The sequence below is a fragment of the Pantherophis guttatus genome, chromosome 3 (genome assembly GCF_059756535.1).
Source record: "Pantherophis guttatus breed Tessera chromosome 3, ASM5975653v1, whole genome shotgun sequence".
Taxonomy (NCBI): domain Eukaryota; kingdom Metazoa; phylum Chordata; class Lepidosauria; order Squamata; family Colubridae; genus Pantherophis; species Pantherophis guttatus.
The window spans coordinates 113,779,297-113,806,417 of NC_142065.1; the positions used below are offsets into that span (position 1 = coordinate 113,779,297).

A 27,121-nucleotide genomic window follows, 5' to 3' on the forward strand; every position below is an offset into this window, starting at 1 on the left:
GATGCCCTTGCTGTGATGTCCCATTGCCTGGAGGCCGTGAGGATCTGGATGGGGAGAAACAAGCTCAGACTCAACCCCTCCAAGACCGGCTGTGGCTTCCGGCGTCCCGGTATAGTCAGCTGGTACCATCACTGACAATTGGGGATGAGATCTTGCTCCCCACAGAGAGGGCTCGCAACTTGGGTGTCCTCCTGGATTCACGGCTATCTTTAGAAGATCATTTGACGGCTGTGGCCAGGGGTGCCTTTTATCAGGTTTGCCTGATCCGCCAGTTGCGTCCCTTTCTGGATCGGGACGCCTTGCGCACGGTCACTCATGCCCTAGTCACCTCCTGTATGGACTACTGTAATGCTCTCTACATGGGGCTCCCCTTGAAAAGCACCCGGAGGCTCCAACTGGTCCAGAATGTAGCCGCGTGGATGATTATGGGCGCAGCTCGTTGCGCCCATATAACACCTCTCCTACACGAGCTGCACTGGCTCCCGGTGGTCTTCCGGGTGCGATTCAAGGTGTTAGTTATCACCTTTAAAGCACTCCATGGCTTAGGACCTGGGTACCTATGAGACCGTCTTTTGCCACCAATAGCCTCCCACCAACCAGTTCGTTCTCACAGGGAGGGACTACTCAGGGTACCGTCAGTTAAATTATGCCGACTGGCGACTCCCAGGGGGAGGGCCTTCTCTGTGAGCGCTCCAACCCTTTGGAATGAACTGCCCCCTGAGATACGAAATATCCCTGATCTCCGTGCTTTCCGCCGTGCCCTCAAAACCCTGATGTTCCAACAGGCGGGGCTAAACATATAAACATGTGAATGTTTTTAAAATGTTATCTAATTTTAGGTTCTATTTAATTGGGCCAATCTATGTTATAATAATTTTAATTAGCAATTTTATGATGTGTATCTATATTTTTCTTGACTGTACACCGCTTTGAGTCCTACGGGAGAAAGGCGGTATAGAAATATAATAAATAAATAAATAAATAAATAAATAAATAAATAAATAAATAAATAAATAAATAAATTGGGGAGTATGGACACTGAAAGGAACCAGAAGTGCCAAACTGAGCTATCTTCCTGCCTTCAAGGAGAGTGGCCCAGGGAAAAGAATTTACCACAGCACCAGGGGCAACAGGTTCCAAAAAAATTGGAACAGGACCTGATTGGACTATACTCCTGGGGAGAAGGGGGAAATATGGCCCGTCGAAGCCATTAATCCACCCTGCATGGGACAAGGCTGCCCCGCCCACCCGCCAGCCCTCACCCTTCAGCCAAGTGCAGGACTTACCTTCACAAGCCCCGTGAGCTGGAACTGGAAGGTAAGGCCAATGTTTTTGGCTGTCAGAGTACTACTGGAGGCGGGGGAGGACAAAAATGGGCCACGCGGAGACCCCAGATGATCTCAGCACACCCAATTTTTGGCCAGCAGAGTGCTTCTGGAGGCAGGGGAGGCCAAAAACAGGGCGCCAGAAGGCCTCCTGGGAACCTCCACGCAGTTTTTTTTTAATTATTATTATTATTTTTATATGCCACCCTTCTCCGGAGACTCAGGGCGGCTTACAATGCGTTAAGCAATAGCCTTCATACTTTTGTATATTTACAAAGTCAGCTTATTGCCCCCACAAACTGGGTCCTCAGTTGGCAGAATGCTGCAGGAGGACTGTATTGGAGGAGGGTCACCTGCTTGCCCACCCGCCAGCCAGACTAGTCTTCAAGTTTCAAGAGATGTGTTACTTTTGGGGAGACAAGATTCCCCCAGCCCCCCCGCCAGCCAGCTGGTCTTCGGCGCGCCGCTCATCAGCCTCCGGACATCAGATTCCCACCACCCAGCACCAGTTCAGGGGTTCCTTCCCTTCCCCAGGGGACAGAGACAGAGAGAGAGAGACAGAGATTCAGAGATAGAGAGAGGGGGGGGAGGGAAGGAAGGAAAGCAAGAGAGAGAGACAAGAGAGAGAGAGAGAGACAGACAGACTTGTTGATTGTAAGCTCCTTGGGGCTGAGAAGAATTGCTGCAAAACTGAAGTTTCCTGAAGTGGGCCACTAGACTCCTAAACAACTTAAAAAACGATCTAGTAAAAAGAAAAGTCAACCAAAACAGCAACATGCAAACAAAAGCAAATAAAACATCCCCAGGAGCAAAACAAATTAAAGTTTAATGTGTGTATATTGTTTAATAGACTGCTAAATTGGCCACGCCCACCCAATCACATAACCACCTAGCCATGCCCACCCAGCTGGTCTGGCCCCCCAACAGTCTGAGGGACCATGAATTGTCCCTTTTGAAAAGTTTGAGGACCCCTGATCTAGGGAGTCAAGGGTCATTCTTTCCTAGGGAACTAGCTGTGGCCAGTCTGATAGGCAGCCACATGGCTAAAATGGCTGCTGCTTCAGGAGTGACAAATCTAATTAACATAACTTGCTAATTCTTGAGGGTCATAAATTTGAATCATTGTAATTACACTTTTGGGGTGCAGCTGTAATGGCCATTAACAGTCTGATTGTAAGTTCAGAAATGCTTGTATTCAAAATATTTGAATGATTAAAACCAAATTCTATTTTTAGGAATCTTTTTGAAGTAAACCATTGTCTGTTCCCTGGTACTTCTGGGACTCTGGAGAGTCTAGGGCCGTGATGACGAACCTATGGCACGTGTGCCACAGGTGGCACGCGGAGCCATATTAGTGGGCACGCCAGCTCAGCTCTGGGGCGCATGTGCGCACCGGCCAGCTGATTTTCGGGCCTTCTGGGCCCACCAGAAGTAGGGAAACAGGTTGTTTCCTGTCTCTGGAGGGCCTGGGTGGGCTGGGGAAGGCCCATTTTTCTTTCTTACCTGGTTCCAGATCCTCTCTATTTATCTGGGAAGGGCGAAAACAGCCTTTCCCACTCCCTTGGAGGCCCTATGGAGGCTGAAAGGGCCCATTTCCTGACTCCCGGTGGGACAGGAAGTGAAGTTTTTTGCTGCCCCAGCCTCCAGACTCCTAGAGAGGCTCCTAGAGGCTCCCAGAGACTCCTAGAGAGGTTCTGGAGGCTGGGGACAGCAAAAAATGTCACTTCCTCTCCCACTGGGAGTTGGGAAATGGGCCCTTTCAGCCTCCATAGGGCCTCCAAGGGAGTGGGAAAGGCTGTTTTCGCCCTTCCCAGATAGAGAGGATCTGGAACCAGGTACGAAAGAAAAATGGGCCTACCAGGCCATCATGTGCCAGGAGCGGGGTGTGTGTGTATGTGTTGCACACGCATGGGCACGTGTGCGCATGTCCCTCCCCCACCCCCCCTCTCCTGGCACGCAATGGCAAAAAGGTTAGCCATCACTGGTCTAGGGTTTCTTTGTACTGCCTAGTTGCCCACTGTCAGAATAGGGCAGTAACCATTCTTTTGAGGGTAGAGATGAACGTCAACCTTCATTCCCCTCGTTCCCACTGCAAATTTAACCACCAGGCAAATTTTCTATTTCAGCATCCTGAAGTGTTTGACTTCCTGACAGGCCAACTCCAGGAGACCACAAAGGAAGAAATGTCCACCCAGATGAGGCCATTGTTGCCAGGATCTAGAAGCTTCAAAGACATTATCTATATTAGACCTTATCTACAGGTAATCCTCAACTTACAACCAGTTACTTAGTGACCAAAGTTACAGAGCATCCTGAAAAAGAGGCTTGCTATCCAGATTCAAAGTTCTGATCTCTGAGTCCCCATGGTTATGGGACTGCATTTGCAGTGCTTGACACTGGTCCACATTTAAAGCCAATTACAGCATCCTGCAATTAGATGACCATAACTGGAAAAAAATTTTTTTTCAGAGACTGGTTTTAGCAAAAAATGGATCTACGTAACGTTTATGTGTTGGTTTTACAACTGTGGTATTCACTTTACAACTACCGCAAAAATGATTGTAAGATCAGGCACTGTTACATGATGACCTACTTAACTATCATGCCTTGTGACTAATTGCTGGCTCAATTACAGTTGTAAACTGAGGACTACCTGTATATTAACTGGATTAATATAGTTTAAAAAATTGCCTGGTATGGTAGAAGGTTGCTTGTTCAAATTTTTAGCAGAAACATACTTATAATTACTGTTTTCTTTTGTACACTTACTTCTTAGATATTACTTAATGTTTTTCTAAATCATTATGAATACAGCTGCCACAATTTTGCTTTACCATATATAAGAATAACATTATATGAAGCAGAGCACTTTCTCTCTTATAGTATGAGAAATGTAACACTGTAATAGCAGTAGGCAGAAGGAATAGGGATAAAAATGCACTGTAAGGGACAATGGAAGCATAATAGCAGCTATGCAAACAATGATTAAAAATATTAACCGAACCCTGGAATATGCAGTGGAAATCCTAGCCCCAGAGTAAAACAAAATAAGTAAACATATTTTAAATACAAGTGTTCAGATTTATTTTGTAATTCACAGTTTCTACTGGCACCATAAATCTGTTGTTTATTACAGATCCTAGTGCCGCAATTCTGTATGATTCACACAGTCTAACCCTTCTGACTCTCATTCTGATTTGGGCTCACTTCATAATTCGTATTCTTTTATAAGTCCATCTCATTAGCCCTGTAGACTATAAAAACTAACATGAGAGATGTGAAACAAAGACTTTTAAATACGTCACATTACATATGAAATTTAGAAAAGACATTAGATCTTTTAAAAAAAGAAAGAGGCACTGCTGAAAGTGCTCAATAAGTTAACTTATAAACTATAATCTTGAAACTTCCCCCAAAGAGTGTCCTTATCATTCACTCTGGTGTACTCTCATTTCAGCAATCTGATAAAAATTAAGTCAAATGAAAAAACACATACACATTTACATAAAAAGTGTAAAATTAGTCCCCATGTCGCAGAATTCAATTGCTAAATGATTTTCCATGATCAGCTGCCCCCTGGATACTTTGGAATTCTTATTAACCCTAATCAGCAAGTACTAGGCATGCTGACAGGAGATAATGGGAATTGTGCAGAACATGGCTAGGGAAAATTGATATGATGTAAAAAAGCAGCTTTGAAAAATTGTTGACAAAATGCTATTTGTTTTTTTTTAAAAAAAACATCGAAATATCTAGATGCTCCTCTGTACTTTTTTAGTCTATCACCCCACTAAAACAGAATTTGTCATACAAAAACTTCCACTATGAAGTATTCAATAAAATTTAAAGATGACCAGAAACAGCTGTGACACTAAATGTTCCCACAGTTATATCTTTGTTTCCTTTGATGATATCGTGCAGGCTTGGCAAGGACCCCGTTTTAGTCTGTATTGTTTTTATGAGTTTCTGCTGTTCTGGGGCTTTAGAACGTCTTCGTTTAAGAGTTCTCTTCTCAGTTTTTGTCTTTTGGATTTGCCCATTGCACAAACCTCTGCACGCTGAAATGCCACAGAAGTAGGACTCTTCAGATTGTGATGAGGTTTCAGAGCTTCCTTCTGATGGCAGGCTTTTGTACAAAGAATGATATACGTCACCAATATTAGAGAAGTCTCTCTGATTGGTAAAAGTCCTCTTGTTTTTTATTTCTCCATTAGCTACTTGATGAATTGCTTCAGTTACTGGCTTGACTGTTTCAATTTTCTCATTTTTATATTTGCAACGCTTCTTCTAAAAAAGAAAAATAGTTTGTTAAGTGAAGGCCTTTTAACTCTTAGAACTATTTTATATAATGCTGCTCTTAGGTCATCTATAATAACATACCGTTTTTTCTGGGGAAAACTTCAATGGTTCTACAATGTAGAAGTCATCTGGATTCACTAAAAGGAAAAAAAAGATATATAGATAATACCTTTGTACTTTTATATGTATTAGGTATATTCTTCCTTATTAAGATAGATAGTAACATTAAGTCAGTAAAATTAGACAAATGATATAGCATCAATATAAGTGATAAATTTAAAATAGATTCTGAACTTGTTCTTTGAGTAGATTTTACACTATTAAGGGCATGTTATACATACCTAAGCTACGCTGGTTGTTATTTATAGTCAAGTCTGTAGCCAAATAAATGCCCAGCAGATAATTAAGAAAATTGCAGTATAGTAAGTCCATCCACAATTAGGAGTCTCTGCATCGTGTATCCTGCCTCACGTGTCATCACTTGTCTGTTCTTGAATGGCCAGAAATTGAAGACAAAATAACCTCCTTTCAACACTGGATTTCATTTGAGAAAATTTATAGCCCATTAATTTCTGCATGAAATGGCATATGTGTTGAAAAAGATGTTATTTAATGCAGAAGAGTGCACTCTTCTGCATTAAAGGTTCTTGGACCCTCACACAGGAAACAGCAGAACTGGTTTGATGAAAACGATGAAGAGATCAAGGCTACTTGCTGAAAAGCACTGCCTTCACCGTGCTTATCAGAATGACCTGTCGTCAACAGCTAAGAAAAATACCTTCAACAACACTCGCAGGACTGTACAGAGCAAGCTTCACAAGATGCAGAACTCCTGGTTGAGTACCAAAGCAGATGAAATTCAGAAGTTTGCTGATAGAAATGATCCTAAACGGTTCTACGGAGCCCTCAGATCCTTGTACAGCCCTCAGCCCTCAGAGAGCTCCCCCCTACTGGACTCAGATGGTGTAACTCTCATCACTGAAAAGATTCTGATTCTACAGTGATGGGCTGAACACTTCCAATCTGTACTGAACCACCCATCTTCTATCAACAACAAGGCAATTGACAGAATGCCCCAGGTGGATATCAACCACAGCCTGGATGCCCCACCATCAAAGACTGAAACCCTACAGGCCATCAGCCAGCTGTCCAGTGCCAAGGCCCCAGTATCTGATGCGATCCCAGCAGAGGTCCATAGGGATGGCGGTGCAGTGCTCGTCAACAAACTCACTCAGCTGTTCCAATCTTTCTGGAATCAAGAATCCATTACTCAGGAACTGAAAGATGCTTCCATTGTAAACCTCTACAAGAGGAAAAGGAATCGACAAGTCTGTGATAATCAGAGAGGAATATCACTGCTTTCCATCGCAGGCAAGATCCTTGCACAAGTGTTGCTGAACCACCTGATTGAACACCTGGAACAGGGTTTATTACCCGAGACACAGTGCGGTTTCCAGAGCGTGGCACTGTGGATGTGATCTTTGCAGCCCGACACCTCCAAGAGAAGTGTCAAGACCAGAATCGTGAATTGTACACCACCTTCGTGGATCTCACTAAGACTTTTGACACTGTCAGTCGCGAAGGTCTGTGATGCATCATGTTGAAGTTTGGGTGCCATGATAGATTCATCCTGATGGTACGTCAGTTCTATGACAGTATGATGGCTCGTGTTCTGGACGACAGAGAAGCTTCAGAGGCTTTCCTATTACAAATGGCATCAAGCAAGGGTGCATGTTGGCACTGACCTTATTCAGCATAATGGTTTCAGACATGCTGTCGGATGCCTTCTAGAACAGCTCCTTGGGAGTTATACTGGACCAATGGGAAACTTTTCAACCTGTGAAGACTCCAGGCTGTCACCAAGATAAAGGAGACTATGCTATGTGACCTCCTCTTTGCTGATGACTGTGTCCTGAATGCTGGATCAGAGCAGGAAATGCAAGCCAGTGTGGACAAATTTGCAGCAGCATGTGACAACTTCGGCCTTCTCATCAACATAAAGAAGACCGAAGTGATGCATCAGCCAGCTCCGAAAGCCTAACACCAAGAGCCTACCATCACAGTGAAGGGACAAAAGCTGCAAGCAGTGGACCAATTTACATACCTTGCCAGCACCCTCTCCCATGCAGTGACATTGAGGTCAACTGCAGAATCGCCAAGGCAAGCTCTGCATTTGGCAGACTATTGACCAATGTGTGGGACCGCCATGGAATAAGCATTGCTACAAAGCTCAAAGTCTACCAAGCAGTAATGCTAACTACCCTGATGTATGCCAGTGAGACTTGGACTGAATACAGGAGGCATGCTAGGCCATTGAACCACTTTCACATGACCTGCCTCCGTAGAATTCTGAGGATCCAATGGCAGAACAAGGTGCCAGACACAGAAGCCCTCTCCAGAGCAGGCCTGCCATCAGTTCACAGCCTGATGATGAAAGTCCAGACACTCTGGGCAGGCCATGTTGCAAGGATGCCAGACCATTGCGTCCCTAAACAGCTCCTCTATGGTGAGCTGTCTCAAGGAAAGCGATCGCACGGGGGACAAAGGAAGCGATACAAAAACATGTTGAAAGTCTCTTTCAAGTCCCTGGACCATCTCCTGGGAAACCCTGGCACAAGATCTATCGACATGGTGCACCAAGGCTGCCAGACATCTGAGGACAGAAGAAAAACCATAGCACAAGAGAAGCGATCACTCTGCAAAGCCAGAGCTGCAAATACTGCAACAATGGTGTCCACACATCTGCCCAACACCTGGCAGAACATTTTGTGCCTGTATAGGTCTTAGCAGCCACCTGCTGACACATCATGGACAGACCACAACCTGTTAGATGTCAAGGTCCTCTTCGAACACAATGAATGAACATCATTTATCAAATGAGCCTTGGTAGTACAGTGGTCTAAAGCACCCTGTTATTAAGACCAGCTGCCTACAATTACTGCAGGTTTGAATCTCGCCAGGCTCAAGATTGACTCAGCCTTCAATCCTTTCTAAGGTAGGTAAATTGAGGACCCAGTTGTGGGGGCAATAAGCTGACTTTGTATAAATATACAAAAGGATGAAGGCTATTGCTTAGCACATTGTAAGCCGCCCTGAGTCTCCGGAGAAGGGCGGCATATAAACAAATTAAAAAAAAAATACTATCAAGATGGAAATTAAGAAAAAATCATGTATAACTTCTGTGAATTAGATGTCTCTTAGAATTTGTAACCTTACATATCAGTGTCCATTCTTTTCTGGAATATGGCAGAAGAGGCAGAGAGACATGGTCTATGTAGCACAGTCCCCAACCCACAGGCTGTGGCCCATTCAGAACTGGATTGTGGAAATGGCACTTCTGCAGCTGTGGGTTCATGCGCTCGCCTGCTACTTGCCCAGAATCATCCCCTCTCTCCCCCCATCGGTCTGGAAAGTCAGAAAGACAGGAGTCTGTTGGTCTATATAGGATGGAGCTTGTGAAGAAGGTAGGGGCACTTTCTGATCTGGGCATAAGAGATGGTAGTGCAGTGGTAAAATGATCCTTAGGCAGAATTTTTTTGGTTGGCTGGGGGGGGATCCTGTTCCATCCTGCTCAATTATGTGGGGTTTTGGTATACTTTAAACTGTATATTGTATACTTTAAATTGCACACTCCATATTAGGTCCATAGTGTATATCAAATATCAAATAATATGGAAAGAAGGGAGCTTCCGGTGGCTCCGCGGACGACGAGGACGGTCTCCATAGACCGCCAGCCACCCGATCTGTAAAAACCGCCCTGACAGCGCTAAACTGCTGTCCGGCGGTTTGAAAAAACTCTCCTTCGGGCAAAGAAGGAGAGGAGAGTCGGAGGGGGTGGGTAGAGCTCCCCGAAAGTCGCTGGATTAATCCCAGGGACTCGGAGGGTGAGAGCTCCCCAGTTCACCCCTCCCATTGCTCCGGATCGCTGGTGCCTCTGTTAATCAGAGCAAGACGTCTGCGTCCAATTCTGCCGGCAAACAGTGAGTTCTAATGATTTCTAACAAGGCAGACAGAGCAGAAGCAAGAGTGCAAGCTTTTTAAAAGAAACAGAACTGAACTCCGTGAATACATTGTTGCAAACGGAGCTCTCTTGAGCTGGAGGCTGGAGAGGAAGCCTTTGTTATGGGCGGAAGGGAAAGTGAAAGTTAAAGGGAAACTGTTAAGAGCCCTCTGCCTGAAGAGAACTGCTGGGGATTGAGTATAGCTTGAAGAGAGGATTATTTATTTTGAAAAAACTCTGAAACATACTTTGTAAGACTGTTTATAAGACTTTGTGGCTGCAAAGGGAAAAAAACTCTTTTTAAAATAAAATGGCTGCTAAACAACTAAAGCCACCAACTTCTAAAGGGGGAGGAGGTTCCCCTGTAGTGACTCAAAAACAACAACTTCCGGCTGATACACAGTCACAAGACCTTAAAGAATTTATAATGGGTGCCCTGAACAATCAGACAGAATTGATGAAAGAATTTTCAGAGGAGTTAAAGAAAATTAAAAGTGTGGTGGAGGAAAAACATGATGAAATAAGAGATGACATTGTTTATGCAGTTTCAGGACTGGCTACTCATATGTTAAAGATTGAGGAGAGAGTACGGGAAATTGATGATGCTAACTTGGAGCTTGCAACTAAATTAGGAGAGGTTATGATACAAACAGAGAAAGTGGATGACGAAATGGTCATGTTACAATACAGATCAATGGAATTTGCCCTGAGGCTGAGAGGTTTGAAAGAAAAGAGTGGTGAAAATTTAAAAGATGTTTGTTCCAATGCTTTAGCAGAGCTGATTTCAGAAAGACCAGAAGATGTGGCAATTCAAATGGATAAAATTTACAGGGTTAATTCCTGGCTGGCAAAACAAAAGCAGCTACCAAGAGATGTGGTGATTTATTTCATAACAAGGAGAATTAGAAATGACATTCTGCAAGCTTCTTATAGAAACAAGATTAAAGTGGATGGACAAGAGCTGGTGGTCCTGAAAGAGCTTCCTCCTAAAATGTTAAGAGACAGAAAGCAGTTTGGTTTTTTGGTGAATGAACTAAGAAACCAGCAGCTCCAGTATAGATGGGATGTCCCATTTGGGATAATAGTGACATATGCTGGGCAAAGACATCGCTTAAACACAGTTGGAAAGGTAAAAGATTTTTATGTCAATGTTTTAAAGGCTGGCAGGCCACCCTCACCAGGGGGTGCTAGAAAGCAATTGGAAATGACACAACAAGAGAAAGATGGAGGGCAACCACAAACTTACGCTCAAGCACTAGCTGGAGGAGCCAATTTGGAAGAAGATTTACTGTTGAGTGGGGGTCCACCACCAACCCTTGAGTCATTAAAGATGATACAGCTGCCAAAAGATCAACGATTGACAAGAGCTACTTACAAACAACATCTGGCACGACAGCCTCAAGATTCAACCCAACAAGTCCAAAAAACACAAGCAGTGGGAGGAGCTAGGCCGAAGTCTAAAATGGCGGAGGAGGTTCAGCTGATGCTCTCAAAGCTTGGAGAGCCCAGAGATGGCAAATAAATTCTTATCTTGGAATGTCAACGGTTTAAATTCTTCACAAAAAAGAAAGAAAATATTTCACTATTTGAAGCAATTTCAGAACGATGTCATTTGTTTGCAAGAAACGCATATTAAATCCTCAGATCAAAAGTATTTGATAAATTCGAAATTAGGTACACATTTTGTGGCATCAGCACCAGAGAAGAAAAATGGCCTAGTTATATACGTTAAAAGAGGCTTAGTGGCCAATTTAATTGAGGCTGACACTCAAGGTAGATATATTGCAATCGAATTAACAACACAGAATGGGAAGCTGCTTGTAATTGGAGTATATGCACCTAATCAACAACAAGATAAATTTTATAAACTTTTACATACTAAAATATTACAATGGGATTATAGATCTTTACTTCTAATGGGTGATTGGAATGGGGTAATAAATACCCAGAAAGATAAAAAAAAGTCTTTCCAAGATATCCATGCGCGCTAAGTTGCCTAAATCTTTTTTTGATATTTTGGAGGATATGGAGCTCAGAGACATTTGGAGAGAAAGGAACGTATTGGAGAGTGATTTTACTTTTTTTTCAGATAGGCATCAATCTTTTTCTAGGATTGATTTTATATTAACTACAAATGATCTTTTTTCTAGGGTGAAGAATACGAAGATATGTCCAAGAACTTTAACTGATCACAGCCCGGTTTGGGTGGAACTAGAGCAGGAAAGAGGGGAAAGGAGGTCTTGGAGGTTAAATGAGAATTTATTTAGATATGAAGATAACTTTGTGAGCTTAAAAAACAAATGAAAGAATTTTTTGTTAACAATATGAATAAAGGAACCTCGATGGAGATGGTATGGGATGCGAGTAAGGCATATATGAGAGGAACATTAATTTTCTTGAACAATAAATATAGACTAAAACAACAAAACAGACGGAAAGAGATAGAGGAGGAAATTAAAAAGAAAGAACAATTGCTTATAATTAACCCGGGAGATAAAAAGGCAAAAGATATGATTAATATTTTAAGAGAGCAATTTAATATGTTAATGGCTGGGCAAGTAGCAACCAGCATACAATATGCCAGACATAATACATTTTGTAATGCTAATAAACCTGGGAGATGGTTGGCTTACACGATGAGGAAAAAACAAAAATCACGTGTTATAGACAAGATAGAATTTAGAGGTAAAGAGATTTATCAACAGAATTCAATAAAAAAGGCTTTTTTGGAGTTCTATACAAAGTTATATGCTAAAGATGTAATTCAAGATGTTGATATTGATAGATATTTAAAGATGGAGATTCCTGAATTAACGCTGGAACAGAGAGAGAGATTGAATCAGCCAATAACTTCCGAGGAAATTGTTGGGGCAATTAAACAATTAAAAATAGGTAAGGCTCCGGGAACAGATGGACTAACAGCTGTCTATTATAAACATTTACAATCTGAAATGCTAGAACCACTCAAAATTTTATTTAATAAAATACAAGTAGGAGGAGGAGTACCACCTTCCTGGAAAACAGCCTTTGTTTCACTAATCCCAAAGGAGGACCAAAATTCCATTAAACCTGAGAATTTTAGGCCATTTTCACTTCTGAATACTGATTATAAGTTTTTTGCTAAGATATTAGCTAATAGATTAATGCCAGTTATGCAACAAATAATTCATAATGATCAATCAGGGTTTATAAAAGGGAGACAAATGAGATATAATGTTAGACAAATTGTAAACTTACTGGAATATTTGGAAAAAAATAATCAAGTCCCTGCAGCGTTTATATTTTTGGATGCAGAGAAGGCATTTGATCGTTTGAACTAGCAATTTTTGTTTAAAATAATAGAGAAAATGCACTTTGGGGAATATTTCACACAATCAATTAGAGCGATATATCAGCAGCAAACAGCACAAATTATAGTTAATGGAGGTTTAACAGAGGCTTTTAAAATTGAGAAAGGAACAAGGCAGGGGTGTCCTCTGTCCCCATTATTGTTTATTTTGACTTTGGAAGTACTATTGAACAAGATACGTGACTCAGAAAAATTGAAGGGTATCGTAATTAGACAACAAGATTATAGATTAAGAGCATTTGCAGATGACTTGGTTATTACCTTATCCCAACCTATAGAGTCGGCTCCATATATATTGGATATAATTGATCAATACGGGAAAGTATCAGGATTTAAAGTTAACTCACATAAGACAAAGATGATAGTTAAAAATATGACTATACTTGAAAGAGATAAACTAGCAAGATTAACAGATTTTGAAATAGTTAAAAAGGTTAAATATCTAGGGGTATACATAGCAGCATCAAATACAAAATTATACAAAAATAACTATGAGGTTCTCTGGCAGAAGGTACAGAAGGATATGGAAAATTGGAAAAAATTACAGTTGTCTTTATTGGGAAGAATTGCAGCAATTAAAATGAATGTCTTACCTAGATTTTTATTTTTGTTCCAAATGATACCTGTGCTTAAGAAAGATGAAAATCTGAGAGAATGGCAGAAAGGTGTTAACACTTTCATTTGGGCTGGGAAAAAACCCAGAATAAAAATGAAAATTATACAAGATACACGTGAAAGAGGGGGTCTCAAAATGCCTAATTTAAGATTATATTATGAAGCAGCGGTTTTAGCACAAATTAGTGATTGGTTTAATTTAACTGAGGAGAGAATTTTGAATTTAGAAGGTTATGATTTGTTATATGGATGGCATGCTTATTTGTTATATGATAAAAAAGTGGATAAGGTATTTAAGGCTCATATACTAAGAAATGCTTTGTTGAGGGTTTGGAAAAAATATCAATATAAGTTAAATTATAAGATACCTGTATGGGCAAATCCTAGACATGCAATAGAAAATATAAGTATAGAACAAAAACAGGAGGTGATTACCTATAAAGAGCTTCTTATTATGGAAAGGGGGGTAACGTATTTGAAATCTTTAGATACACTGAGAGAAGAAGGTATAATTTATACATGGTTTCAGTACGGTCAACTTCAAGCTAGATGGAAGGAAGATCAAAAAACTGGCTTTGTGCAAAATGAGGAGAATTTGGTAAAACAAATTAGAGATCAAAAACAAATGCATATTAAAAGGTTGTAATAATGTAATAATGCTTTACTGGAAATAGATTCTGAGACGGAACTGGTTAAAGACTGTATGATTAAACGGGCACAAAATTTTCAAGAGCCAGTAATGATGGAGACTTGGGAAAAGATTTGGATTAGAAATGTGAAATTTACACAAGCACAAAATTTAAGAGAAAATTTTTATAAAATGTTTTATAGATGGCACTTAGATCCCAAAAAATTATCATGTATGTATCCTAATGTGCAAGCTAAAGGTTGGAGATGTGACTGTGATGATGCAACTTATTATCATATATGGTGGACTTGTAGAAAAATCAAAGCATTTTGGATAAAGATTTGGTGGGTGATGCAGAATATTCTTAAAAAGAGACTGAAATTTACTCCACAGTTGTTCTTACTGGGTATAACTACGGACTGTACAGTTGCAGAGACTAAATTGATTTTGAACTTGATAACAGCAGCAAGATTGTTAGTAGCACAACATTGGAAGAAGGATTTTTTGCCTACTATTGATGATTGGATATTGAAAGTAACTAATTTAGCTGAAATGGCTAAAATTTCAGCATATTTGAAGGATCACACACAAGAAAGGTATATACAGGACTGGAGAAGATAGATTGATTATATACAAAATAAGTATCAGACCAAAAAATATCAAATAGCTTATGAATGATCTCTTTTATTTGTATAAGTGCTATATAAGCGATATTAGAAGTTTTATGTTTAAGAAATAGGATTTTATATATGGGGGGTTAAGATTTTTTTTTTAGGGGGTGTTAGTTTAATGATTGGTTATGCAATTTAGTTTATTGTTAAAGGTCAATAGAAATACCTTGTGTTCTGCTCTGGGAAGTCGGAGAGGGGGAGGGGGGGTTGGGAGGGAGGGTTCTGGGGAAATTGTGTTTGTTTTAAAACTTTTTCAATAAAAAAAAAAAAATAATATGGAAAGAAGGAAAAGTGTCCCGAAAGTAGAAACGTAATGTATCTTTATACCTGTCTATTACCAAGATGCACTATAAAAGAGTGTTAAATAGGAGAGAAGGAAAAGCTATGACATTGGTAGGAATATAGTGCTTTATTCACAAAAGTAAGGTAATTGCCAAAACTAGCTCCTATAATCCTATATTGCATCAATAGAATTACAGGATAAATATCAAAGGAAGCCACCACACTTCTATTCTGTGTTGGTCAGAATATACCTAATATACTCTTATCGCGGGGTGTCAAACTCGATTTCATTGAGAACCGCATCAGGATTGTGTTTGACCATGGTGGGTGTGGCCAGGGTGGGCATGACCAGCTCAATGTCACTCATTTCAGGGGCGCCTGTGGCGGCCCAGGTGGTCTGCCAGTGAAAATGGGCTCCATTTTCAGCTGTGACGGCTTCCTGCAACCCTCTGTCAGTGAAAACAGATTTCTTACAGATTAAATAAATTTCTAGAGAATTTTATTCATTCTGAACAAAATGGCTTCCTGCTCAGAAGGCATATAAGGAATAACATTAGGACTATTTTAGATACCATAGAATATTATGAAGTCAATAATGAAAAACAGATGGCATTGATATTTATCAATGCACAAAAAGCCTTTGATAACGTCAAATGGGACTTTATATTAGAACAATTAAATTAAATGGATTTTGGGAAAAAATTATAAAGATGTATAAAGCAATTTATTTTAGACAGGAGGCCAAAGTGGTAATCAATGGGGAAACGACGAAGAATTTTCCAATCCAAAAAGGGGCAAGGCAAGGTTGTCCGCTATGTTTATTTTATCATTAGAGACTTTAATTAGAAGAATTCGAGAAGAAGATGTACAGATCAATGGTTTAAAAATAAGAAAATTTTAAAATACAGGCATTTGTGGACAATCTTGTCTTTATTATCGAAAAGCCTGTATAATCTGATGTTAGCCTGATGGAAGTACTGGAGGAATATGGGGAAGTAGCGGGCCTAAAAATAAATAAGGAAAAAATGAAAATGATAGTCAAAAATATGACTGAAGAGCAAAAAAAAAAAAAAAAAAAAAAAAAAGAATTGGAGGGAAAGATAAATATTCAGACTAAGAAAAAACTTAGATATTTAGGAATTCAATTGACTGCAAGATGCATCACGCTCAAAGAAGATAATTGTGATAAATTAATAGCACAAATTAGGTGTGATTTGGAAAAATGGGGAAAATTACAGCTATCTTTAATGGGCAGGATAGCCACCATTAAGATTAATGTCCTACCGGATTTCCGGTTGGCTCCGCGCGCGTTGCAGACGCTCCTCTGTGAGCGCCCGATCCCCGGCACCACAAAAGCTGCCAGAACAGCCAAAAAACAGCTTTCTGGCAGCTTGGAAACTTTCTCCCCGGGCAAAGGGAAGAGAGGAGAGCCGACAGGTGAAGGTAGAGCTCCCCAAGTGCCCTAGGAAAAATTCTGGGGCATGAAGGGCGAGAGCTCCCTAGAAGCCTGTCAATCTACTCCGGACCTGGGACGACTCTGCTATTTAGTGGAGCAAGACGCCGCAATCAATTCTGCCAATAACAAATGAAGGGATTTCCAACATTTAAATTTGCTGCAGGCAGAACAAGCCAGGAGAAGTCAGACTGCAAGTATCTAAACTTAACTCCAATGTTTTTTACCTCCTTCGGAAATAACAACGAAGCAAATTTGTAACAAGATGGGATTGAGGCTTGAAAGGGCGTGGAAAGTGAAAGTTAAAGGAAAGTTTCGTTTTGCCGGTAGCCTCTTGCTTGAAAGAACTTTTGTATTGAGAGAAGGAGGATTTTAAGATACTAATTTAAGACTGGGAAAATTTCTGACTTTGTTGAACTCTTCTTTTTGGCTTCTGATTCTTAAACTGAAATGGCCTCAAAACCTGTAAAGACTGTTCCTATTAAAGGAACTGGGAGTGCCGGAAGCTCTCCAGCCCACACTTCTAGAATGCAAGCCTCTGTTCCCCCAACAGATCCACAGATTTTAACGTTTGAAATGATACAAGAAGCCCTAAAAGCTACACAGGATAAAATTGCTACTGTGATTAATTAAAAAATTAATGAAACTAATGAACAAATACAGTCTGTTTCAGATGAGACTGCAGTTCAGAATCAGGAAATTAAGGAAGATATAATATTGGCATCTAAAGGTTTGGCAGGTCACATTGAAATTTTGGATGATAAAGTTGAAGAAATTAAGCAATCTACAGAAATTTTGGATTACAAATTAGGAGAGACTCAGAATAAAATTGAAAGAGCTGAAGCTGATGTAACAATGATTCAATACAGAGATATGGAATTTGCTCTAAGAATAAGAGGGGTGAAGGAGAACAAACAAGAGAATTTGAAAGAGATGATGTCAGAGACATTGACGCAGATGTTGGGGGAGCAGAAAGTGGAGTTAGACTGGCAGATTGACAAGATATATCGGGTCAATTCGTGGGTGGCCAGACAGAAACATTTACCAAGAGACATTGTAATATATTTTACCACAAGGAGACTATGCAATGAAATTTTACAGGCTACCTTTAAAAATAAGCTTCAAGTGGAAGGCCAGGAGGTGATGACAATGAAAGAAATCCCCCCAAAAATGTTGAGAGCTAGAAGGGAGTATGCTTTTCTGGTGGATGAACTGAGAAAACGCCAAATACAGTATAGATGGGAAGTGCCAGCCGGCTTAGTGGTGAATTATTCGGGTGAGAGATATCGGCTTAATACAGTATGGAAAGCAAGAGATTTTTATGCCAATGTGTTAAAGGCTGGACCACCAAAATCACCAGAAGTTAAAAGTAAGGAAGAAGTAATGGAAGGAGAGAGAGAGGAGCTGATGACAATAGTTCAGGGGGGAGCTTTGACCAGTCAAGAAGATTTCCCACAAATTCAGATTGCTGTTCAAGATTTGGACTTAATTGATATATCAGAAGAATCAAAGGATCAAAGACAGACCAGAGCAGCAACAGCTAAACGCAAGGAAGAATTAAGACTGCAACAACTTCAGAAGGCAACTCAAGGAACTACAAAAACAGAAGCAGTGGGAGGAGCCAGACCTAAAAGCCAAATGAGGCAAGATCATCAGCGAATGCTCCAAATGCTTCAGAGGCCCAAAGATGGGAACTAGATTTCTAACATGGAATGTCAATGGTTTGAATTCTCCACAGAAGAGGAGGAAAATATTTCATTATCTTTAAAATTTAAAAATGATGTAATTTGTTTACAAGAGACTCATATTAGGATACAAGATCAAAAATATTTAACAAACACAAGATTAGGAACACATTATGTAGCGGCAGCACCAGAGAAGAAAAATGGTATAGTTATATATTTGAAAAGAGACTTAATTGCCAAATTAATTGAAGCAGATGATCAAGGAAGATTTTTAGCGATTGAACTTTTAATAAAAGGAGAAAAATTACTTTTAATTCGAGTATATGCCCCGAACCAACAATAGGAAAAGTTTTATAATCTTTTACACTCAAAGTTGACACAATGGGTATACAATACTTGGTGATTGGAATGATGTTTTAGATGTTAAAAAGGACAAGAGGGGACCTAAGCAAAATGTTTTAACAAGAGCAAGATTGCCCAAATCGTTTTTGGAGATGATGGATGATTGGGAGTTGAGGGACATTTGGCGTGAAAGAAATCCAGAAGAAAAAGACTTTACTTTCTTTTCGGATAGACATCAATCCTTTTCAAGGATTGATTTTATACTAATTACTAATGACCTCTTTTCTAGGGTGAAGAGTACGAAGATTTGTTCAAGAACATTGACAGACCATAGTCCAGTTTGGAAGGAACTGGAGTATGGAAAGGGGCTTAGGAGGTCCTGGAGGTTAAATGATAATTTGTTTAGATATGAAGAAAATGTAAAAGAGTGTAAAAAATTTATGAAAGAATTTTTTGTTATGAATATGCAAAAAGGTACATCTATGGAAATGGTGTGGAATGCAAGTAAAGCATACATGCGAGGTATTTTGATATATTTGAATAATAAACATAGAAAGAAACAGGGAGAAAAAAGAAAGGAATTAGAAGAGGAGATTAAAAAAACAAGAAAGAGCTTTGATGGTTAATCCAACAGATAAGAAAATTAAAGAGGCAATTAATTTACTGAAAGGTCAATTTAATATGTTAATAGCAGATCAAGTGGCAACTAGCTTAAAATATGCTAAACACAATACTTTTTGCAATGCTAATAAACCTGGCAGGTGGTTAGCATATTTGTTAAGGAAAAAGCAGAAATCAAGGACTATAGAGAAAATAAAATACAAGGGTAAAGAGGTTTATGAGCAAGAATTGATTAAAAAATCTTTTTTAGAGTTCTACTCAAGGCTGTATACTGGTGATAAAATTCAAGATATAGATATAGATAGATATTTGCAGAAAGAGAGTATTTATACGATTTCAAAAGAGCAGAGGGATAGTTTAAATCAATTGATAACTTCTGAGGAAATTCTGTTTGCAATTAAGCAGTTGAAAGTGGGTAAAGCTCCTCGGACGGATGGTTTGACAGCTGTTTATTATAAAAGTTTACAGGAGGAAATGGTGGAACCACTGAAGGAATTATTTAACAATATACAACAGGAAGGAGAGATACCTCCAACTTGGAAGACAGCTTTTATCTCTTTGATCCCAAAAGAGGGTCAAGATCATATAGATCCAAAAAACTATAGACCAATTTCACTTTTAAATACAGATTACAAGAGTTTTGCTAAAATATTAGCAAATAGATTAATGACAGTTATGTAGCAAATGATTCATCATGATCAAACTGGTTTTATAAATGGTAGACAAATGAAAAGCAATGTAAGGCAAATTGTTAACTTTCTAGAGTATTTGGGGAGGAACAACCAGGTCCCCGCAGTGCTAGTATTTTTGGATGCTGAGAAAGCCTTCGATAGATTGAATTGGCATTTTTTATTGAAATTAAGAGAAAGGATGCAATTTGGAGAATATTTTATACAATCTATTAAGGCAATATATCAGAAACTAACAGTGCAAATAATAATTAATGGTGGTTTAACAGATATTTTTAATGTAGAAAAAGGAACAAGGCAAGGTTGTCCCTTGTCTCCATTATTGTTTATTTTGACGCTGGAAATTTTACTGAGTAAAATACGTGGGACAGATACAATAAAGGGAATTAAAATTAGACAGCATGAGTATAAGCTAAGAGCATTTGCAGATGACCTGGTTGTTACCCTAGCCCAACCAGCACAATCGATTACAGCCTTGATGGATATAATTAATCCATATGGACAAGTATCTGGTTTTAAAATAAATACAGCCAAAACAAAGATAATAGCTAAAAATATGACTAGAAGCCAAAGAGAAGAGATAGAAAGGGTAACAGGATTTGAGATAGTAAAGAAGGTTAAATATTTAGGGGTTTATATTATGACTACAAATACGAAACTATATCAGCATAATTATGAACCGTTGTGGCAAAAAATACAGAAAGAGATGGAAAACTGGAGAAAATTACAATTGTCTTTGCTGGGAAGGATAGCTGCAGTAAAAATGAATGTCTTACCAAGGTTTTTATTTCTTTTTCAAATGATACCTATACTTAAAAAAGATGAAAACTTGAAGGAATGGCAGAAGGGCATAAGTAAGTTTATTTGGGCAGGGAAGAAACCACGAGTAAATCAAAAGATAATGCAAGATACACGAGAAAGAGGAGGTCTTAAAATGCCCAATTTAAGATTTTATTACGAAGCCGCTGCCCTCTCAGCAGTTACTGACTGGATAAATTTAATGGAGGAAAGGATATTAAATATTGAAGGATATGGTCTGGTCTACGGCTGGCATGCTTATTTATTGTATGACAAGAAAGTAGACAAGACTTTTAAAAGTCATATATTCAGGAATGCTTTATTGCGTGTCTGGAAAAAGTATCAATACAAATTAAACGATAAGTTACCAATATGGACAGTACCCAGACACGCGATAGAGAATATAAATGTGAAGCAGAAACAAGATAGGATTACATACAAGGAACTTCTCTATAAAGAAGGAGTGAGATTACAATTAAAATCTATGGAACAATTAAGAGAAGAAGAAGGAATAATTAGAACTTGGTTTCAATATGGACAGCTGCAGGCCAGATGGAGAGAAGATCAAAAAATTGGTATTTTGCAACAGGATGAGAATTTGATAAAACAAATAAGAGACAAAAGTCAAATGCATATAAAAAGGTTGTATAATATATTAGTGGAAATAGATTCAGAAACAGAGCTAGTCAAGGACTGTATGATAAAGTGGGCACCTCATTCACGATCTTATCCAGGAGGGGGGAGCGGACCTGGCAGGTATTACGGAGACCTGGTTGGGACCGGAGGGAGGTGTCCCTCTGGTCGAGATGTGCCCACCAGGTTTCAGAGCATACCATCAACCGAGAGCCCAGGGGAGGGGAGGGGGGGTGGCGGTTATTATTAAAGAAGGTCTTGGTTCGAGGGAGACCACTGTGCCTCAGATTGCTGGATGTGAGTCCCTCTTCGTGAGATGGGGTCATGGGGTTCAGATGGGCTTGCTGCTTGCATACCTGGCTCCCTGCCGCGTGGCAGCAGCCCTGCCTGAGCTACTCGACGTGATAGCCATGGTGGCAGTTGATACACCCAGGCTTATGGTCATGGGTGATTTCAACTTACCATCCGTTGGTGAAACGTCTGGGATGGCTCGGGAGTTCATGGCTTCCACGACGGCCATGGACCTGACCCAGTTAGTTCATGGCCCCACTCACGGGGTGGGGGGATACACTCTAGACTTGATTTTTGTCTCTGGCCAGTGGTTGAGTGATCTTGTTATAGGGGATATAGATATGGAACCCTTGTCATGGTCAGATCACTCACTCCTTCGTCTGGACCTTCGTACCGCTACACCCCGCCGCAGGGAGGCGGACCCAATTAGATGGGTCCGCCCCAGGCGCCTGATGGATCCTGATAGGTTCCAGACGGAGCTTGGGCCAATTCCTGATGATCTGGCATACGACTCGGCTGAGGACCTAGTAGCTGCCTGGGACCGGGCGGCTGGTGGGGCCTTGGATCGAGTCGTGCCTTTGCGGCCTCTGACCCGGTGTCGATCCCTCGCGGCTCCTTGGTTCACCGAGGAGCTGAGGGAGATGAAACACCGGAAAAGACGCCTAGAGAGCTGTTGGAGGGCCAGTCGCGCTGAATCTGACCGAACACTGGTAAGGTCGCATATTAAGACCTACCTAGTGGCGATAAAGATGGCAAAGTTTAATTACTTTTCCGCCTCTATTGCGTCATCAGGGAATCGTCCGGCTGCCCTGTTCAGGGTAACCCGCTCCCTGCTCCACCTGGGAGCGCGGGAGGATCCCTTGGAAGGCAGGGCGGAGGATTTCGGACAATACCTGCATGACAAAATCGCTCAGATCCGGGGGGACTTGGACTCTGACTGGGTAGATCAGGGCAGGGTGACGAGGAATAGTCTTGAGAATGTTATCTGGGAGGAGTTTGATGCTGTGACTCCCGATGATGTGGACAGGATTTTGGGGAGACTTAGTGCGGCCACATGTTTACTGGACCCGTGTCCCTCCTGGTTGGTACTGGCCTCCCGGGAGGTTACACGAGGCTGGCTCCAGGGTGTTATCAACGCTTCGTTGAGTGAGGGTCACTTCCCCGCGGCCTTGAAAGAGGCGGTGGTGAGGCCTCTCCTCAAGGAGCCGTCCCTGGATCCGGCAATATTGGCCAACTACCGTCCTGTCTCCAACCTTCGCTTTCTGGCGAAGGTTGTTGAGAGTGTGGTCGCGCGACAGTTCCCGCAATTCCTGGAGGAAACATCCTATCTGGATCCGTTCCAGTCTGGTTTCAGGCCTGGGCACAGCACGGAAACGGCATTGGTCGCGTTGGTTGATGATCTCTGGAGGGCTCGGGACAGGGGTTGCTCCTCTGTTCTGGTCCTGTTAGACCTCTCAGCAGCTTTTGATACCATTGACCATGGTATCATGCTGCACCGGTTGGAAGAGTTGGGGATGGGGGGGCACCGTGTTACGGTGGTTCTCCTCCTTTCTCTCCGACCGGTCGCAGTTTGTGTTGGCAGGGGGGCAGAGGTCGACCTCGAGGCCTCTTATATGTGGAGTGCCTCAGGGGTCGGTCCTCTCGCCCCTCCTGTTCAACATTTATGTGAAGCCGCTGGGCGAGATCATCCGTGGCTTTGGGGTGAGATACCATCAGTACGCTGATGATACTCAGCTGTACATCTCCACCCCAGGCCACCCCAACGATGCCCTTGAAGTGATGTCCCAGTGCCTGGAGGCTGTACGGATCTGGATGGGGAGGAACAGGCTCAAGCTCAACCCTTCCAACCACAAGGCTGTGGTTCCCGGCATCCCGATATGGTCAGTTGACTCCATCACTGACTATTGGGGGCGAGTCTTTGGCCCCCACAGAGAGGGCTCGCAATCTGGGAGTCCTCCTGGATACGCAGCTGTCCTTGGAGGAACATCTGACGTAACCAGGGGGACCTTTTATCAGGTTCGCCTGATCCGCCAGTTGCGGCCCTTTCTTGATCGGGATTCCCTGTGCATAGTCACTCATGCCCTCGTCACCTCTCGCCTTGATTACTGCAATGCTCTCTACATGGGGCTCCCCTTGAAGAGCACCTGGAGGCTCCAACTGGTCCAGAATGCAGCAGCGCGGGTAGTGACGGGAGCAGCATGGCGCTCCCATATAACACCGCTCCTGCGTGAACTGCACTGGCTCCCGGTGGTCTTCCGGGTGCGCTTCAAGGGGTTGGTTATCACCTTTAAAGCGCTCCATGGCATAGGGCCTAGCTATCTTCGAGACCGCCTACTGCCACCGACGACCTCCCACCGACCCGTGCGCTCCCACAGAGAGGGCCTCCTTGGGGTGCCATCAGCCAAACAATGCAGGCTGGTGACCCCCAGGGGGAGGGCCTTCTCCGTGGGGGCACCCACCCTCTGGAATCAGTTGCCCCCTGAGATAAGGAGAATCCATGACCTCAGTGCCTTCCGCCGTGCCCTTAAAACTTTCTTTTTTCAACAAGCCGGGCTGGCTTAATTCTTTTTAAGGGTTTTTTAATTGTTTTGTTTTGTTTATCGTTTTAATTAATGGGGCCAAATCTATATATATATATTTAACTGTATTTTAATATTTGTATTTGATGTTTTTATTTGGCTGTTCACCGCCCTGAGTCCTCAGGGAGAAGGGCGGTATACAAATTCAAAATAAAATAAAATAAAAATAAAATAAAAAATATAGGAGAACCAATAATGATGGAAACATGGGAAAAGATATGGGTTAGAAATGTAAGATTGACACAAGCCTAAAATTTAAGAGAGAACTTCTATAAAATGTTTTATAGTTGGCATTTAGATCCAAAAAAACTAGCCTGTATGTATCCAAATTTACAACCTAAATGTTGGCAATGTGAGTGTGAAGATGCTACGTATTTTCATATATGGTGGACATGTAAAAAAATTAAGGCTTTTTGGATAAAAATATGGTGGATTATTCAAAATATTTTAAAGAAAAAGATTAAATTTACACCACAGTTTTTTTTGTTGGGAATAGTTATGGATTGTACTATAATAGAGACTAAGTTGGTTTTAAATTTAATAACAGCAGCCAGGTTACTGGTGGCACAGTATTGGAAGAAGGAAGATCTACCTACTACTGAAGAATGGACACTGAAAGTCGCGCATTTGGCAGAGATGGCAAAAATTTCATCATATCTCAAAGACTATTCAAACGAAAGATATATATCGGAATGGAAAAGATGGATTGACTATATTCAAAACAAGTATCAGACTAAGACGTTTCATATAGCTTATGAATGAAACATTCTTAACTTTTTAGTTTATGTTTATAGTGTTTTGAGTTATAAGGAGTTAAAGACCTGGGGAGATTTTGAAGTCAACAAATTTAGTTAGCATATTTTAGTTATATGTTTGTGAATGCTATACCCTGTGCCTGTTCTGGGGAAGGGGGAGGGGGAAAGGGTGGATGGGTGGGTAAGGGGTGTGGGAGGGGGTGAGGGTGGAGAAAATGTTTGTATCTATTATAAAACTTTTCAATAAAAAAATAGATTAATGTCCTACCAAAAATGTTGTTTCTATTCCAGTGCATACCAATTCGGCTCAAAAAAGATTTTTTTACTAATTTGGATAGACATATTTCAAAACTCATCTGGCAAGGGAAATTTAAGAGATAAAACAAGATGATGAGGCTAACGATTGAGAACCTTGAGAGCAATGAATCTTCTATCTCTAATATTTCAACTTGGTTGAAATCTCATCTTGCACAAGCGCCATACTACAAGTCTTTGTGGTGCCACAGGAAGCAAATCTTTATTATATTTGGTAATTATCTCTCAGTTTATATGAAGTTCTAAAGGGAATTAAAATAAAAGTCAAATAACAATAGTACTCTTAAACTTCTAAAGCAAAATCCATTTATTCTCAGATTTGAAAACTCAATAGTCAGATAATAACCAAAATACTTCTGATAAATAGTCTCTGGGGAAGAAGGACTGCTAAAGATAACAGCACTTGATGGACCTAGGTTTGCTTTATTGCACAGCTACCCAAAATATTGCTAACACATGCACATACACAAGCAAATCTGATTACCTATCAGAAGATTTTAATTGCACTTTTATATTTCTGCAACAAATAATAAAGTGTGTTATGACAACTGTTTTGCACTGAAATACAGTAGTGGTTTCACCAGCAATCTGTAGAAACAAGTAGTTCAACCATAGCTATCCTTACCTTGTTTGCTATTTAGCTGAAAAGACTGAGACCTAGTGAGTGGAAAGGAGGTTCTTCTTTTCACATTCATATCATCATAGGAGGAAATACATCTGCAGGAGAAAAACAGTGCCTTATCACCAAAAGTGATAAAATAGTTTTTCCTACCAAAGTTCTAAAATCCAGTTAAATTGCAAAATAACCCCCCACCCCACCCCAAGGACTTGTGACACAGTCCTGAGGTTACGAATGTTGCAGCACCACAACAATTGTTCATCCTTACGAACAACCTCAGAGGCACTACAACATTCGCCCTACCTATTCCTATCATCATCACCAGCTTCTGACCCCCCAATTTTGCCACCTCAAAGTGCCCCATTGGTGCTCGAACGCTTTTCGCCCGGAGACTGGAAGCTTAGTTTGCACACTGATGGGACATTTTGAGGTGGCAAAATTGCACCACCTCAAAGCACCCCATTGGCATGCAAGCACTTTTTCCCCAAAGGCTGGAAGCTTCTAGGGGCCATGATCTTACACAACTTCAGGCACCCATCCGCTTCTGCAGAGAATGGGTACTTGAAGTCCCATGACATCAGGGCACCCAGAACCTTCCAGTCTATGCACGAAAAGTGTTTGCACACCAACAAGAGGCTTGAAGCAATGTGATTTCGCTGCCCCAAAGCCCCCCATCAGTGTGCAAACGCTTTTCCATGCCGAGACTGGAAGCCTTTGGAGGAGACTCATCAAGGCTCCCCACAGCTCTGGAAGTGGTAGGTAGCTTTGGTGAGTCAGAGAAGCCAAGCAGCCCGTGCTCATCCTGCTCTCCCTCTACTCTCACCGCTCCGCTTTTGGAGTATCGGGAGCAGGCAAAGAAACCATGGCAGAGAGGATGGAGATGAGACAGCTTGCTAGATCTTCACAAGGTAAGTCAGTCTCCACAGGCCTGCGTGCCTGTGGAGACCCGGCGTGGCAGAAGGGGGAAGGAAGCAATTTCTCAGTAGGTCGGAGGCGGCCTTGGGTGGTCTTAAGCAGATGGCCTGTTACATCACTAGGCCCCCCCCATGGCCTTCCCCACCCTGAGATACCTCATGTGCATTTAATGACCCACACATTTGATTAGCGAATGCATGGGTGAAAGCAGGGACTGATCACCGTCAAGTTACGTGATTCACTCCTAAGAATTCTCG

At 41.3% G+C, this 27,121-nt stretch overlaps 1 protein-coding gene across 8 annotated transcripts in view; it reads right to left on the reverse strand.

Annotated features, from left to right (window-relative positions):
- Positions 1-4,385: 4,385 nt before the first annotated feature.
- SUCO (SUN domain containing ossification factor) overlaps positions 4,386-27,121 on the reverse strand; it is a 455,138-nt gene continuing 432,402 nt past the window's right edge. For all 8 annotated transcript variants that reach the window (XR_015733529.1, XR_015733528.1, XM_060690206.2 and 5 more), the window contains 3 exons: positions 25,956-26,047; positions 5,706-5,761; positions 4,386-5,612 (listed from right to left, as the gene is read on the reverse strand). Coding sequence is in view for 6 of the 8 variants with exons in the window: in XM_060690206.2 (XP_060546189.1) it covers positions 5,169-5,612; positions 5,706-5,761; positions 25,956-26,047 (592 nt within the window). In the remaining 2 variants the exon portion in view is untranslated. The remainder of the gene's footprint in view (positions 5,613-5,705; positions 5,762-25,955; positions 26,048-27,121) is intronic.